Source organism: Hippopotamus amphibius, chromosome 12 (genome assembly GCF_030028045.1).
Source record: "Hippopotamus amphibius kiboko isolate mHipAmp2 chromosome 12, mHipAmp2.hap2, whole genome shotgun sequence".
Lineage (NCBI taxonomy): Eukaryota > Metazoa > Chordata > Mammalia > Artiodactyla > Hippopotamidae > Hippopotamus > Hippopotamus amphibius.
The window spans coordinates 67017335-67035719 of NC_080197.1; the positions used below are offsets into that span (position 1 = coordinate 67017335).

The following is an 18385-nucleotide window of genomic DNA, read 5'->3' on the forward strand; positions in this document are numbered from 1 at the left end:
TTAAAGAATAGCTTGGTGCATACCTGTCTTAGCACTTTTCCCCAACAGATCTTTAGGATAGATTCCTACAAGTTGGATTGCTTATAAATCAAAAACTAAACCCACAGTTAATTTTGCTATATATTGCCAAATTCCCTTCTATAGTGATTGTACCATGTTGTATTTCCACAAAAAAATGTATGACAATGCCTATTTCCCTACAGTCTCTCTAATTTTTTTGTTTTTAGAAGATTTCTCTACATTGAAGATATTAATTCTCTGTTTATAATAAAAGTTGCAAATATTATTCCCTGTATGTCATATATCTTTTAATTTTGCTTCTTGTGTTATTGTCCATGCACAAAACTTATTGTTTGTTTTGTCTTTTGTGTGTTTTATGTTTTTAATCAAATTTATCAGTCTTCTCCTTTATTGCTTCTAGATTTTGAATCATGGTGAGAAGTTTTCCTCACTCCCAGATTATAAAGAAATTCATTCGTATTTTCTTTTGGTATATATATTTACCTTAACATCTGTGACCCATTTGGAAATTATATTAGAATAAGTTTTAAGAGTGAACTCAATTTTATCTTTTTTCTATATGACTATTACATTTCCAACTTCACTTATTAAAAAGTCTGTATTTTTCCCACTAATTTGAGGTGCCGCCTTCCTTGTATGTTGCCACTTGCATTTCTGGAGTTTCTATTCTGCTCCTTTGTTTAATCAGTCTGTTCACATTCATCTATCTTGTTTGGTGCTGACCTTAACTTCTAAATAACAAATTTTACTTTTAGTAGTACTTTGACCGCCACCACTGCTTCTACCACTTATTTATATAACTACCACTAATAATGCAATAAGTTATATTTTTTAAAAAATTAAGCGCATTCACTGTTGTTACTTCATTTCACCACATACCAGTGAGGTAGGCAAGAAGCGCCCCGCATTTCCTCTTACAAACTAGACTCCATGTCCTATGCCTTTGCTCCTGTACGATCCTGAGCTATCTTATCATTTCACCTACCACGTGTGTTCAAAGGATCTACTTCTGAATACAGTTAGAAATTCCTGTGTCGTATACATACTTGGAAAATTGTAAATGCTCAGTGTTTGTTATTGTTAAACTGAGTGCAGAAAATGAGACATAATTGAATTCAATGACTTGCCCAAGATGTCACAGGCAGTGGCTGAAGGGGAACCAGAACCCAGGTCTTCCTTTTCTCAGGCCAGGGCTCATTTTATGACACCACATTCTGAGGCAGTGAAACAGAGAAAGCATCATCCTCAGAAGCCTCTGCCTGTTTCTCAGAGGTCTGTGTTCTGTGCACCATGGCTAGGCAGTACACAGCCTCCTAGTAGTCTGCAGAATGGGTTCATTATGCAAAAAGGGTCTGAGAGATCCTCTGTCAGCCCCAAAAGGCAAAAAAGAGGAAAATGTAAAGGAAGTATTAACTTTTATCAAAAGACCACTTTGGCATATTCTGGAGTGTGTAATTTGATTTTTTTGTGACTATATATGTACATATATATGTATACATAATTTTTAGATTCAAATTTTCTAAATAACTATTCAGCATCCAACCATTTGCTTCCTAATCTCCTACATGAAAATATATTCATCTGAATAAAGAATTACAATTCTTCAAGTAATACAGATCTATCTGATCAACTCTGTTTACTGCCAGCCTCTGTGTTACAGTTACAGTCCATGTGTAACATATTTTAACATGTGATAAGGTAACATTCCTTTGGACTTTTACAAGAAAAAAACTGTATTAGCTGCGAGTAAAATTATGATATAAAATGTTCACCAGCGGTTTACTTTACACAATACTCTATAAAATGAATACTTTGGAGATATTTTGCTTTGTATTGTTTTCTATTTCCAAGTTCTGTGATCACCCAACTATGATGAAGTAAAACTTTGTCTTCCCTCTAGAAAAGTATATAATCCTTATTTTGGCTTCTTCCTCCCTGATGACTAAATTGGAAATTCCTCAAAGCTGTAATTCAGAGCCATAGGTGACCTTAAAGAAATGATTTTTTATATGCTACCTTTTATTTTAAGGTAACTTTTCAAATGTGAACCATGCATTCCATTATGTTTAGCTGTCAAGCACAGCCTTCATTTGCATTTCTTCCCACTGCTATAATTTTAAGAACTGGCAGGTGACCAAAGAAGAAAAAAATGCGCATCTACCATCTAGAGTGCAATGTAGGCTTTTTTTATTATAATTAAGTAACATAGATATTCATGATTAGATCAAGGTCAGAGGAGCAGAACATCAGAGCCAAGGACTTAAAGGTACAAAGAATAGAAAAATTGCTTTCTAAAGTTTTTAATAAATAGTAATGGCTACTATCTTTAAGTTTCGCAATAAAGCATTTAAAATAGCTCATCTGTTTTATTTTAAAATGTGCACGCCTGGTGTGTGTTTGCCTTGTGCGTTTAAACTGGAGCTTCAAGTCTTGGCTGCATTTTCATTTCAGGTTTTTTTCAACTTCCCGTTTCTGCTCCTGGTGCAGAAAAGCAATCTGAGGATTATAATGACAGTGGATTTTTTTTTAAGGCTGAGTCTACAAGACACACAGTGATTTGTACAGAAGGCATGAGTTTTCTATTAAGTCTAATAGATTAATCCAGGAAGGTGGTGTGATGTTTAGAGGTGGATGTTTTCAATGGGACATCCCTCCTAACACTCAGGATAATTATCTATAGAAGGGACAACGGGCGCTCCCTTTGGGTAGAGAGATTAGCATACAGCTCCTTTTCCTGCCCCCTCTAACGTACAGGCTCCCTCTCAGTCCAGTTGATCAATTTAGGTTTATTACTTCCTCTTCTCTCTGATTTATAACCCATCTAGTTCATTGTCCCCACTTTTTCCTTGGCCCCCTTTTCTCCTCTTATAATGGGGATCCCGATCTTCTCTCCTCATCTGCTTTCCTTAAGTAAGCTCCAGCCCCACAGCTTTTAATGCCAACTATACACCAAACACTCAATTTCATTTGCCCTCTCTCCTCACCTTGAAGCTCATATATCCAACTTCCTATTCAACATCTTGACTAGTGGTGGTCTCAAATTTAACCTGACCAGAAGTCAATTCTTGATTCACCCAACTGCAAATGGATTCCATTCTTGTCTTCTCCATCTTCATGTACCTCGCCAAAACCCAGTGGCTTAAGGGGAAGAAAAGTAGCATCCTCAAATCTTCACAGTTTTTCAACCTCTCCCCACATTGGAAAGTCCTATTCATTCTGTAATAAAACATTCCTTTCTGTTCATTTCTTGCTGTTTCATGTTCCAAATCACCACGACCTCTTACCTGTCGTCCAGCTTCCTCTCTTGCTCCTTAAAATCCATCATGCACACAACTACCAGAGTTCTAGAGTAACTTTTTAAAAATATACATAATGTCTTATGTCTACTCTGCATAACATTTCTTAATGGTTTCTCATAACACAGAGAATAAACTCCAAACTCCTTACTTTTCCTGCAAAGCCTGACCCCGACCAGCTCTTAGACCTCATCTCCTTCCAACATTCTGAGCTATTGCCTCACTGGCCTTTCCTGTTCCTGAGCCTTTCCCAGCTCATTTCTACTTCATGACATGCCTGGTGTATGCTTCCTTTGGGTCTTTTTGCCTATTTCCAGTCTATTTGATCCTCTGTTCAAATTTTAACTCTTTAGGTGTCCTCTATACCCTACCCCACAATCAGTCTCTATCTTATCGCTTCATTTTGTTTTCATCATTGAACTTGCCTGATATTTCCCTACTTGTTTAATGTCTTCTCAGGGATCTCTAATCTTGTTCACTACTATATTCTTAAGGCTTAGAAAAGTCCCCAGCACATAGCAGGTACGTAATAAATACAGTTTTCTTACATTTATTTTATTTTAATTTTTGGCTGCTTTGGGTCTGTTGCTGCATGCTGGCTTTCTCTAGTTGTGGTTAGTGGGGGCTACTCTTCATTGTAGTGTGCAGGCTTCTCATTGAGCTGGCTTCTCTTGTTGCAGAGCACAGGCTCTAGACAAGAGGGCTTCAGTAGTTGTAGCCCATGGGCTCAGTAGTTGTGGCTCGAGGGGTCTGGAGCACAGGCTCAGTAGTTGTGATGCATGGGCTTAGTTGCTCTGCAGCATGTGGGATCTTCCCGGGCCAGGGATCAAACCCATTTCCCCTGCTTGGAAGGCGGATTCTTAACCACTGTGCCACCAGGGAAGTCCCCATAATAAATATGTTAAATGAATGAATAATTGCATTCACATTTGTTTGGCATCAATTATGCACACTTGCAGGGCTGAAATTTTAGACCTCATTCATACTTAATCATTTCTTGTTCTTAACTATTTTGGTTTTGTTGCTTTGTATCACCATATCAGATATAATTTTACTTGTTTAAAAAATTTCATTTTTCAAACTGTGTATTCAAGGCAGTGCTACTCAAAACTTGGTCCATGGAGCAGTGCTGATCATAAAGTGTTTGTTACTGGTGTGTGACATAGAAAATAAAAACACTGAGAGAAAACATGTAGAAATATTATGGAAAGTTATATCATATGTCTGTTGAATCTAATAATCAAAAGATCAGGTTTTAGATTTTGTATCTTTGTTTTTATTTTATTTTTTAGGTATTTCATTTTATCATATTTCAAAATGTATTGACCATAATAGTTGAGAATTTTTTTTTAAAAACTTATCTTTTAACACAGCTAGTTTCAGAAGCATGAATCCGAACTACCTAGTGATAGTGAACTATTTAATAAGATTGGAGGTATCAATTTATCATACATAAGAGCATATCTGAATTTATCTTGTGACAAATAGTGATTTGTTTATATGAAAAAGAAATAGTGAGTTAAAACATATTATATTCAATAAAGTCCTGAATATAAAACATAGGAAGGAAACTGGGGAGAACACCTCTGGAAATAACCTTTCATCTTGCAAACAGTTATCATTTAATAATAAAGCCTATTTTAAAGCACAGAGTAGTTAGATCAATGCCAGTAATGACCCTCTTGTCTACACGGTACTGTTTTGCAAGAGGTGAGCACAGAACAGGTTGATGAGTAACAGAGACAAGATCAGAAGGAAATGTCAGGAAGTTAAGCATCCTAATCCAGACTTGTTCAAATTCAGTCTCTAGACTGTTCATCAAGACATTCTCAGTTCTCATCTTACTAAAACTTTAAGTAAACTAATTGAAAGAGCTGGGAAAGTCTCCTAATAGAGCAATTCTTCTTGCAATAGTAAAGAGATGTCCCAATTGCTTCCTTGTTAAGAGACACAAACCTTGGTCACTCACAGGTGTTTCTGTCCCCTTGGCCTTCTCAGTTTTGGGGCCTTTCAACTAAGTCTGGCCACAGTGACTGAGAGGCAACTGTGACTGTAGATATGAACCTAACTCCTGTCAGCAATTATCCCGACACACTTCCACTTGACCTCAACACACTTCACAGAGGCCACCAAAGAACCTCTGCTGTAATCATTCTTGGTCACTACCAATTTGGACTGGATTTGATTCAGTGACTTAGAGGTGAAAGGCTCCATATTCAATTACCAGGCCCCCAGCTTCCTCAATTAATCAAAGACTGACATAATATGTCTATTACAATTCTTAAAGAGAAGACCAGATCAAGTCAATATCATCACTCTATAACCATAAAAGAAATATTAATAAATATCCTCTATTTAAATACAAAAACCAATACTCTGTGACATTTAAATGAACTTGGTTAGATTGCATTTCACCTAGAATTGTACTTTAGGAAACTTGAACATAACTAAAATGATGATCAAACTATATACTCTAAGTTTCTACAGCAGCCTTCTTTGGAGACACTCAGCTGTTTTCATATTTTATCGTTTATCCTGCAACCATGGTTTGGTGTCTTTTTAATTTGTGGAAGGGTTTATCTGGTCCAGAGGAGTGCTATGAAAAGTTGTAACAATCATGATGGCACAGCTGAACTGCTAACTGAACCGGGATCTCTTATCTGTCCTTGTATCAGGAAGTCCTAATGGAGTCAAAGAAAAGGTGAAATCTGAAGAATCATAAAAGAACCAACAATGAGGTTGCAAATCACTAGCAGTAAGTGACTGCAAACATCTAAAGCAATAAAATGCTTCTGATGCTAAAGCAACAGCCATATAAACTCAGAGGAAACTACTGGAAAAGTCCAAAGCCAACTAATCTAATCTGAAATTTCAGTGACACTATCAACATATATAAAGTCATTTGAAGAGTTCAAAGTTTAACCTTATGTCTGAAATTCAAGGATAAAATCAAAGCAGAGAATATATTTCCCTTCATCTACATGTCAAAATAAGAAACCACCTTCTACCTGACAAGGAAAGTGGGGATTATTTATATGGCAATTTGTATTAAAAAAAATAGTACCAGTTCTTTGTGTTAAGGCTGTAAAAGAAAGTTCAGGTTGCCTTCTTCATTAATGTGTTAAAGTTAGAGGCTTCTGAGAGATTCTGAAATCTTTTACTTTGGTGCTTTATTTTCTCACCTTTCTTCGCTTTTTAACATGCTTCCATTGATCTTACCTTTTTTATTTTTTACATCAGCTGTCAGGCACCACCTTGGGCTGGTCACCAGGATGCCAGAACCCTTGTCAGAAGCTTGTTCCTTTGAATTCAGCCCCTTGGGTTCTAAAATCTTCTGAATCACTGTACTGCCCTTCATCTTTACTGAATGACATTTTGGAAAATTGAAGAACAATTCCTTTACTAATACATAATATTTCCAATTGTTTGCAGGTTGCTCCCTTCTGACAACCTTTGGGGTGTTTGTTAATGCGCTAAAAACATGCTGTCTGCGGTATTGCCATCTTGGCGGAGGTGTGACAAGCTGGTTAGACCATGCCAAGGAAACAAATGGCGGCTGCTACACTGAGCTCCATGTGGAAGACACAAAGTTTTTCTTAACCCTTCTCCCTCTCTTCATTTTTCAGCTCCTCTACAGAGTGTGCATTGTGCAGGTGAGGAAAGGTAATTAATACCTCCGGCAGCAACAATAAAATGATTGCATGTTAACATTACAAGTAAACGTTTCTTTTCACCCTGACAAGCGCTTCCCATCCTATAAATACATTACAGGCTTTAATTCTAAGAGCTAAGTGGGGTCAGGCAGAGGCATACCTGAGGAGGACCTGAGTGTGATGTTTCTCTTGTAGAACTATAAACATCTGTCAGTAGGTGCAGACAGTACTTCAGAGAATTTGTCATAAGACCTGAGTAATGCAAAAAATATGAGATCTGTGGACAATTACCCAACTTCCCTTCCAAAGGTTTCGCCTGCCTCCTTGACCAAGCCTTTAAAAACTGGTTCTAATAAGTAGCTAAATTGGCTGGTTTGAGTACCACCTCTGCTGTACTCTTAAGTATAAATACTAATGAGCAGACGATTCTTTCCCTACCAATTTTTGGTCTCTAAGCTATGTGGAAACCAGGGTGAATCAGTCCCTATGCTATGTGGAAACCAGGGTGAAAATACTAAGTCCAAAGTACTGTTTATAAATATATGTGATTTTAAAACAATTTTAATGTAGTAATGATCAAAGATTCACTTGCTTATGAAGAAATATAAATGATTATAAAAGTCTTTGAAGAAATTCAGGACTCTTCATTACTAACTTCTAGCTTGGAATTAGATAGCTAATGAGTGAGTTATATTCTTAAATCATAGAATAATAGAACTGGAAAAAAAACTTAGAGATTAACTTACTCAACTACTTCATTTGTTGAAGAGGAAACTGAGGCTCAGAGAAATTAAGTGATTTTGAAGAGGATAAGTAGATCACACAGTGAATAGAAGTGAAAGGAAAAGCAGAATCTACCTTCCAACTCTTAGTACAATGCTTGCTCCTCTAAACCAGGGGTCAGCAAATTATTCCCTGCCATCCAAATCAGCTCACTGCCTTTTTCATATGTCCTGCAAGGTTTTTACATTTTTCTATGGTTTAAACAAATCAAAAGAAGAAAAATGTTTGCAGCACCTGACAATTATATGAAATTCAAAATTCAGTGTCCATAGCCACAGACAAAGAAAACAAGCTTATGATTACCAAAGGGGAAAGGGGGGAGAAGGATAAATTAGTAGTTTGGGATGAACATATACACATTACTATATATAAAATAGATAACCAACAAAGACCTGTATAGCACAGGGAACTCTACTCAATATTCTGTAACATCCTTTAAGGGAAGAGAATCTGAAAAAGAATATATATATGAATCACTCTGCTGTACACCTGAAACTAACACAACATTGTAAATCATCTATACTTCAATAAAAAAAAGTACAATTGTTGGAAAAGGATAAGCATAGAACTTCTGTTTGGTTAGAAGGATCCTATCAGCAATTAGAATAAAAGCTTCTTTAAAAGAAAAAAATTCAGTGACCATAGATAAAGTTTTATTTTTTATTTACTTATTTATTTTTATTTTTAGCTGCATTGGGTCTTTATTGCTGCACATGGGCTTTCTCTAGCTGCGGGGAGTGGAAGCTACTCTTCGTTGCAGTGTGCTGGCTTCTCTTGTTGCAGAGCATGGGCTCTAGATGCACGGGCTTCAGTAGTTGTGGCTCGCAGGCTCTGGAGTGCAGGCTCAGTAGTTGTGGTGCACTGGCTTAGTTGCTCCACAGCATGTGGGATCTTCCCAGACCAGGGCTTGAACCCGTGTCCCCTGCATTGGCAGGCGGATTCTTAACCACTGAGCCACCTGGGAAGTCCCAATAAAGTTTTATTGGAACACAACCACTCCTGCTTGTTTTTCATAGTATGTCTGCTTATGCATGAAGACAGCAGAGTTGAGTAGTTGCAAGAGAATCCACACGTGGAAATACTATTTATCTACCCTTTTTTTTCTTTTTTAATATATTTATTTATTTATTTATTTTATTTATTGGCTGCATTGGGTCTTCATTGCTGCACACGGGCTTTCTCTAGTTGCGGCGAGCGGGGGCTACTCCTCATTGTGGTGAGCGGACTCCTCATCGTAGTGGCTTCTCTTGTTGCAGAGCATGGGCTCTAGGCGTGTGGGCTTCAATAGTTGTGGCACATGGGCTCAGTAGTTGTGACTCATGGGCTTTAGAGCACAGGCTCAATAGTTGTAGCGCACCGGCTTAGTTGCGCCGTGGCATGTGGAATCTTCCCAGGGCAGGGCTCGAACCCATGTCCCCTGCATTGGCAGGTGGATTCTTTACCACTGCGCCACCTAGGAAGTCCTATCTGGCCTTTTACAGAAAAGTTTGTGGACTCTTGTTCTAAACAATATATGAAAACCAGGCTGATTTAGCAGATTCAGCCTCTCTCTTGACTCCACAAAAGCAGATGGGACAAAAACACAAAAATACTACCTGGATATATGATCATCAATATCATGAGAACATCTTAGGATGGAGAAATTAATCATGAGTACAAAATTACTAACTGGTCCATGGGAAGCCTCTAACTTTCTGTGCAAATAGCACAAATTACTGATTCTTACATTCATAATGTAGTGACAACTGATGTTTCTTCTCACTACGTTCAGGTCTTCTCTGCAAACTGTTATATATTTTTAAATTAGACATAAATTACAATAAATTTTGATAAGCTAATTTTTAAGCATATCACCAAATCTAGATGCCTAGTTTGTTGCAAGGAACAAATACTGATACATATTGACCACCTATATGTGTTATGGCCTCTAAAATATGACTTCACAGTGTCTAATTTAACCCCCACAGCCAGCCTACAGAGCTGATTTTATTATTCTAAATCTGAGTCTCAGAGACATTAAGTGACTTGCAATTTGCTTTTCATTACCCTACCAGCATAGGGCAGAGTGACTATCCCTACCCCAGGCTGGTATCAATGCCCGCACTTTGCTGTTACCCACTATGCCTTTCTTGCAGCTGAGTTAAAAATCCCTAGTACAGACTATACAGCTTCCAAAATCATATACAGTAATGTTATACCAGAAACTTCAAAGTAAATGGTTAGGATGTACTTCTCAAGAGAGGCAGAGGAAACTTCCATTGGGATAGGCTGGAATTAGATTTTTGCCTCCAGATGAAATAATCACCAGTATAAAGGCAATCAAAGTAGCAAGGATAAAACATCCTAGAATTCCATATTTTAAATTTAGTAGCCATTATTGACCTTCAGTTCCAAGACATACATTTAAAATATGTTGATATTAAGGCCGATGATGTTGCCATTTGACATTACTGGCCATTCAAAGGTGAAAATGAATCTCTATTGACAGCAATTATTCCTGAATACTCAGAGGCTTGTGTGAAATAAAAGTATTTAAAATTTTAAAAGGAGATGATTTCAGAACTTGAGGCAGAAGCAGAAATGATTTCAAGCTTTCAAGACATCGGAGGCTTTTCTTAGATTAGGCAATATATTAATATTGCTTCACTAAAGATTAATAGTACATTTGCCACATTATTAAGTTAACAGGTTTCTGTGTCTGTGATTCATGCCGATAATAACTTTATTCCTATTAACAATAATTCTCATTTGAAATCAGTAACAGAAACTTCCAAGTTGTGCTGGGAGCCTTTCAGTCTTAGAGTAGTTCTGCTGCCAGCACTTTTTTAAAAAACATCATTCATTTTCCTCTGATCACAGGATACGTGCTTAATATTTTGATTGAATTGGGCAGAACTAGCTAATGCTCCCTTCTCTCTTGCTGTCTGTACCCAACCAAAACAATCCTGTTTCCAATCCCAAGGGTCACCTTCAAGATTGGAAGATAAATTATCACTAGGACATATTTTATATAGATAAAAGAATCTCAGTGAAAATATGGTCCATTCCTGGGTTTAGGCAGTTCACATAGCAATAGGCTTATTTCACAACTGGTGGGCTCGTTAACAGCTGTACTGACTTATGGCTCTGCTTCTCCTTACACCTTCTCGACTGCACAATTGATAATAGAGAAGGAGTTAGTGAAGGTTTCATACAAGAAGTTACCATATGGATGTTTGAGCCAGGGTGCTCACCCAGGAGGCAAGTAAGGCAAGAATCCTAATGTAGTTCACACACTGTAAGGAAACATGGAGAATCCATTCCTCAAGGACAAGACAAAGGCTGACTTTCTCGCCAAGCCACTCTGTAGCTTTGTGTGCCACTGGGAATTAAAGAAATACTCTGTGCTACTAATGATAATGACAAAGATGTGATCATGGCAACAAAGCTCATGAACTAGAAAAGTGAGAAGATACACCTTTACCTGTGACACTGTGCTTTAGTTCTGATGTTGTAACCTGACAAGAGGATCGGAGTACATGAAGAGTCTCCAAGTTAATGTTAGAGTTTTAGTTAGCATTAGAATTATTTTAAAAATGAAGAAATTCTAATACTACATTGAGGGTTGTGGTAGGGCAGAGGTGTTGTTTGTTTGCTTTTTCATTTCTGCTATTTTATTTTGCAACTTTTTTCATGTATTGAATAGTTCCCTTTTTGGTCCTCTAGTGCCACACAATTTAGTTTAAAAGGAAAGTACAGACACAAGTATGTTTACTGTCTTTTTTCTCACTTTACTTGGCTTATGTTAAAAAACAAGGCCAATCGAGGGAGCCTACAAAGACAGCCTAAAAAAGTCATGTGTTTACCCACTGGGCCCCTCTTCTTAGGGGAAAATCATTCTTTCCTGTTTTGCCTCCAAACTCAATGCTGTTTAAAGGATCTAGTCTAGCCACAAAGTATTTTTTATCAGGGTGAAAACAAAAGTCTTAATACTTTCTACTGGCTTTTGCTTTATTGTTGGGAAAGACAACAAGCTTATTTGGTTATATGCAAAATCTGTTACTTGATCTCTTATGTGTCATCCCAAGCACAAAATTAGGGTCACTTTTACTTTGCTAAGGAAAATTGAGAAAATAGACTAGATGACAAAAGATTTATCCATAAAGAATCAATAGAATTGTCAATAGACTAAACAGAACTCCTACTGTGCTTTGTCAGCTCATAATCATGAACTTGAGTACTGGGGAACTCCCAGCTCATCTGTCAGAGTGTAGGCAAGGGACAAGCCAACTGCCACAGGACTCTTCCTCCAAAGTGAAACCACTGTCTTAATGCATGGCTCTTTCCCCCTTCAAATACAGATTCCTTCAGGATATTATCTGCAGACCATGAATTCCAACTTGAATTTGGGTGGATTTCTTCTGCCAGTTGCAATAATGAATATCGTCAGCATCCTACCACCACTAATTCTGGCTCCTTTTATGGAGTATTTCAGCACCTACCAATCTCCCCCTAAGAGAGATGGCCCATTTCTGTCGGCATGCATTAGTAAGTACAACTTACTATTTCAAGTAAATGGTTTGCTACTTTTTAAAATGAAAAACACTACTAGGATTGAAGCTAGTTGTATGCTGTGGAGTAGAGTTGATTTTGACAAACTTGGAAGAAGGTGAATTTGAGAGTGATGATGTCCAGCTTCTCAAATCTCTGCATAGACATCAGTGTCCCATTTTCTTCCTATCCTTTAATGCTTCCTCAGAAGACATACCTGATATAAAGACTTGCTGAAACTTCCAGTGCCACCAAATGGCCTCTCCTTCTTCAAGTAAAGCAATCTCTATTCCTAAGTCGGTGTTGAGAATGTTCTTAAAATTAACACAGGTAATGGCTGTGTTAATAATGCTGGTCTGTACTTGGGAGGCATAAACTTCTGAACCAGCAGAAAAGTTTATTGAAAGTTAGTAATGTGATTCACAGCTTCAACATAGTACTTCTTCCAATAGTAAGGTGTATAACAATTTTCAAACATTTTTTCCAGCTTTACTGAGATATAATTGAATACTGTATAAATTTAAGATGCACAATGTCATTAATTGATGCAAGTCTATATTGCAAAATATTTATCACAATAAGGTTAGTTAATACACCCTATACCTCACATAGTTACCACTTTGTTGTTGTTGTTGTTGTTGTTATGGCTGAGAGCATTAAAGCTCTACTCCCATTTTTTTTAATATAAATTTATTTATTTATTTATTGGCTGTGTTGGGTCTTCGTTGCTGCACACGGGCTTTGTCTAGTTGTGGCGAGCGCGGGCTGCTCTTCACTGTGGTGTGCAGGCTCCTCATTGATGTCCCTTCTCTTGTTGCAGAGCACAGGCTCTAGGCACGTGGGCTTCAGTAGTTGCAGCAGATGGACTCAATAGTTGTGGCTCACGGGCTCTAAAGCGCAGGCTCAATAGTTGTGGCGCATGGGCTTAGTTGCTCCGCGGCATGTGGGATCTTCCTGAAGCAGGGATCAAACCCATGTCCCCTGCACTGGCAGCTGGATTCTTAACCACTGCACCACCTAGGAAGTCCCTTCCATTATTTAAAGTGAAAAAAATGCAGGACAGTTTACTCAGAACACAATCAACAGACCGTAACATAAAATTTCTGCCAATGAAATGGGAGAGAAGGAGGATTCTGGTCACACTCTCCTCTGCCTCGTTGTGGTCCCCCAGGTGCTGCCATGGAACAAGAGGACAAATGATGGTACAGGAAAACCGGGCTCAATCTAACAACCAGAGATCGGGATCTCAGTCCCTGCTCTGCTACTCAGCTGCTCCTGGGTGAACTGGAAAAGCCACTTAACCTTTCTAGTATTCTAGTTGACTTATTTTTTTCATTAAGGGGTGTACCTGAGATAAAGTTTGGGTCCCTTTGCTCTGTAAGACTTTTGAAATCATTCAGGGTGATATCAGTGCCTGGAGCCCAGTTGGGATATAGAGCAAAAGCTCTGAGAATGTTAGCTTGAGTCATCATTTGCAGTGGGCAGGTCTAATTGTTTGGTGAGTATAAACAGAAAGCAAAGGGGGTTTGAAACACTTAAGAAATAGCATGTAATGGCAACATTATGTCTTATCATCTACTTGAGAAATAATTTCATTGAAATAGTCAAGGTCCAGCATCTGAAAGATTCTATTCTCTTGGCTAACCTGTTGTTATTCTTAATTCCTCCTTTGTAGAGATCTGTGAAGACCAAGCAGTTTTCTAGTGACCCGTTATTATATTTTTCTATATTTTTCGCTGTTTCTCTGTGTATAGAAGTTACGTTTTAGGGTATGTGCTTCCTGCTATTTACCAAAGCCATCAACAAGATCGCTCCAGATCACATTACAGGGTAGATTTGTTTTTGGAAAGAACTCAAAGTGACTTAGCTTAGTTTATTTTGTTACCTTCAGTTATAGAGGTCTTTAGGCATAATCTTTTAAAATTTATTCTGTAAGCCAGTAACCCTGACATTATTTATTGTCATAGGTTTAGATAAACTATAAATCTTAATAGGTTTTGACAATTCTCAAATCTTAAAAAGCGCTTTTTTTTTGTCTGCCAATGTAGAAATCCAAACCAGTATTTAGTGAACACCCAGCACTATTTGAGGATATGAAAGAAAAGTAAGACATTGTACATACCCTCAGCAAGTGTACTATTAACATATAATGAATGCAAGACAAAGTGGGGGTGAATTTATATTGTTAAATGCCAGAAATCTTGGCAGTCCTGTACAGAATCAAGAAGTTCGGTTTAAGCTTCCAAATTATGCTTTATTATTAAAAAAAATTTTTAATTGGGCTACTTTAGAGAAATATGGTATACAACATGGCTGAAAGAGCTACTTTAATAATCCTTCCCAGGAATTCCCTGGCAGTCCAGTGGTTAGGAAGCTGCACTTTCACTGCCGAGGGCCCAGATGAGGGCTGGGGTTCAATCCCTGGTCAGGGAACTAAGATCCCGCAAGCCGCACAGCGCAGCCAAAAGAAAAAAACTCCTGAGAATAAGAAATCTTAAATTCACTTGAAATATGAACACCTTTGTCTTGGAAAATTCTCCACTCTTGCATATTTGAAACATGTCTATTCTTAAAGAAGTATGTGTGCTTTTCTGGATAGAGGGAAGTTAGACAGAGTTATCTAATATATTGTTTGATGTTAATGAAATAAATATTCCCTGTGAAGATTGGTAACAGACTTATTGGGCAGGGAGAAGAAGAAAACTGGATTCATCTAAAAAAATTGAATATTCTATATTCTTCTGAGTACAGAATACTGAATTCAGTTGTTGCTAAGCCAGACTCCATTCATTTGTTCATTTACATACTTGTTCACTTATTTGCATAATATTTTGCTATGGGAATATAAAAAGGTGTGATGATATGCATCTTTTTAACTAAATGTTTGCTTAAGTTTGCCATATTCTGCTTGTGATTATGGAAGATTAATAAGTTTTAACAGGACACATAAGCATAAACCGAAGGTAGATTTTGATAGTAATTTAAGTAACTGAATTAATCTAACATTAAAATTTACTTTTGCTTTGAATCCAAGTGCCTTGAAAATGTGAGTGAAGTATAAAAGTATATCAATTATGAACAAGCAAATATCATGAATTCCTAATTTGTACCTAAGCTCCTTCACATACATATCCCACTTAACCTCGTGATAAATCATCATTTACTAGGTCAAGGGTCTCAAAGATAATTTCTTATTTGAATTCAGACCTTCTAATTTGAAGGCCATTGCATTATTATCCTTATTATCCTTATTATTATTATTATTATTATTCCACTTAGCAGCTATACATAGTTCTTAGATTATAGAGGTTAAATTGTCAGTGTTGAATTGGAATCCTGATTGCTATTTCCAATTAAGGCTATGAAGTGAATGAAAAATTCTTTTGTCATCACAGTGAGTAGTTGCTCCTTGCAGTCCCCCACTCCCTTTCACATTCGGTCATTCCCTGTCCAGGGAGTGTCATGTTTAAGGAGGCAGATGGTGCCGACATTGCCAACGCCTAGGGTTTGACCTGGATAATCACAGCCCAGGCCAAGGGTGAGGGACAGTGAAATCTCTTTCAGTTGGTCAAACTAGAAATTCAATAAAGGAAAAAAAAAATAAGCTCACTTTCCTTTATCTAGCTCATAAACAATGCAAGGAAAGAGGGGTTTTTGACTGATGATAGGACATTCTTGAGTTTATCAGCTAAAGAAATCAACAAGTATATCCCAGTACCAACAATAAAAAATCTCCAAACCTTTCAGAACTGTGAAAGGCAAAGATTTGATATGCTCAGAGTTTCAAGACTGTATTTTCCTAACTTTACATGTGACAGATTTGTCTATTTAAAAGTCAACCTTAATACACAAAAAATCTAGAACCAGTGATATTGTGATTTACCCTCTGTCATAGTTGGATATCCTTCGTTTTAGCATTTTTCAGTTCAAAAATGTTTACACCATGAGTATTTCCTTTCCTTACCATTAATTAAAACCCTGCAGTATGTGGCATTTAGTAGCTAGTGCTGACACACACAAGTATTAATCTGACTAAAATTAGTCTAATTAAGATTGTTGTTAAGCCTTATACAAAGCAGAAGTGTACAACACAGTAGGTAGCAATTATCTTGGCTTTTAAGTAAAATTGATATTGAAATGAAGATGAAGTATATTTAAATATCTGCCAGACAGTCCTCTTTAAAATAAAACTTGAAAATTCCAATTCTAACTTAAAGTCCTTTATGATATAGGTACAACCAAGGTGTTGGTCCCTTTTTATATAACCATTTAACTTCTCTAGTTATAATAACTGGCAGTGATATAAAGTTTCTTTTTGGTTGGAATCAAAATGCTTGATAAATTAAAAACCAAGTCAGGGATCCAGTCACCTTCATTGGTAGTAGGATTATTTCATCAGAACTACTTTTTCTCTATTATGGTTTTTAGAACTGTGACATTTTTCCAAGAAACATCACAGTGTATACCCATCGCAAAATATCTGGCAAGAGGCAGTGTGTAAACACTAAAGGAAGTAATATGCAAATATCTAGCCTGAATAACTCTTCATTCAGTTGTTCATTTATTCAACAAAAGCACATAATGTTCTCAGGTTCTTACTTTAAAGTTGACGTCAACTCTGGGATTAAATTTGAGGTGAAGTAGACCATCTAGTAAGGCATCTGAAGCAATAATTTATGCCTTATAGATACATTTGCATAACAGATCTCCATGTAAATGAGTTACCTGTTACAGATTCACAAGTTAAAACACAAACTGAAGCTGAAGCTCCTGAAATGAGATTCCCAGTGGTCTAAAGAAAACAAAAGACAGAATATGGACAGTTCAATTCAAACACAGGAACACACTGTTGCAGAAATTGGTCCATCAAGAAACCAAGCACCACACTCGGAGGGTTGGAGAACTGAGGTTTATTAAGCCGGCAGCCCCAGAGGAGCTAACACTCCAAAGTTCTAGGCACGAGCTCAGGGTGAGCTTTACTTTTATAGGGGTCAGTGCACATGGTTACAATTAGCATTGGTAGATTGGTTACTCGGTTGCTATGGGCTGCTAGCAGTTACAGAGTGGGGGAGTTTCCAAACAGAAACTTACAAGAGCAGGTGCAGGACATTCCTTATTTATCAAAACATCTTATGGTTATATTTGATTGCTAGGTCATCTTGTTTCTTTCTGGGTGCAGCAAGCATATCTTACAAAGTAGGACAGCATGAAGTTATTTTTAGCTGAGTGCAAGTTTCTCATTTTCCTCTTCAGTACCACTAATAGGAGAAACAGTAAAGCAAACCACATACACCATTCTAATAGCAGGTGAGAAAGATCTCCTACAAAGGCAGCCAATATGTATGAAGATAAAATCATAGCTGTCTCTAGGAGAGTGTTTTGTGGATACCAATATGTTCTTACATTAGCCAATTTCTTATTTCTCAGAATTTGCCAAAGACACATGCACTCCAGTGTTTATTGCAGCACTCTTTATAATAGCCAGGTCATGGAAGCAACCTAAATGTCCATCAAAAGATGAATGGATGAAGAAGATGTGGTACATATATACTATGGAATATTACTCGGCCATAAAAAGGAATGAAAATTGGGACATTTGTAGAGACGTGGTTGGACCCAGAGACTGTTATACAGAGTGAAGTAAGTTAGAAAGAGAAAAACAAATGTCTTATAGTAACACATATATGTGGAATCTAGAAAAATGGTACATATCAACCAGTTTGCAAGGCAGAAATAGAGACACAGATGTAGAGAACAAACGTATGGACACCAAGGGGAGAAAGAGGGGTTGGGATGAATTGGGAGATTGGGATTGCCATATATACATTACTAATAAGAAAAAAAATCAAATTGTACACTTTAAATATATGCAGTGTATTGTATCTCAAAAAAAAAAAAAAAAAGAATTTGCCAGAATCATGGATCCAAGGACAATTTCTAAAGGACTCAATAGAATTTCATACTTATGGTTGTGTTACATATCAGAGACTCATACATTGAACTACATATAAAAAACTCATAGTTTTCTCAGTGAGATAAATTTAGCCAATAATGGAAGAATCTTAACATATATATATATAGTAGTATTAGATTTTGTTTCAA

General features: G+C 37.1%; 1 protein-coding gene across 1 annotated transcript in view; it reads left to right on the forward strand.

Moving 5' to 3' along the window:
* The window catches only part of SLC15A5 (solute carrier family 15 member 5), a 94512-nt gene that overhangs the window by 24322 nt on the left and 51805 nt on the right, over positions 1–18385 (forward strand). The window contains 2 exon segments of the mRNA XM_057700977.1: positions 6750–6970; positions 12094–12280. Coding sequence (XP_057556960.1) covers positions 6750–6970; positions 12094–12280 — 408 coding nt within the window.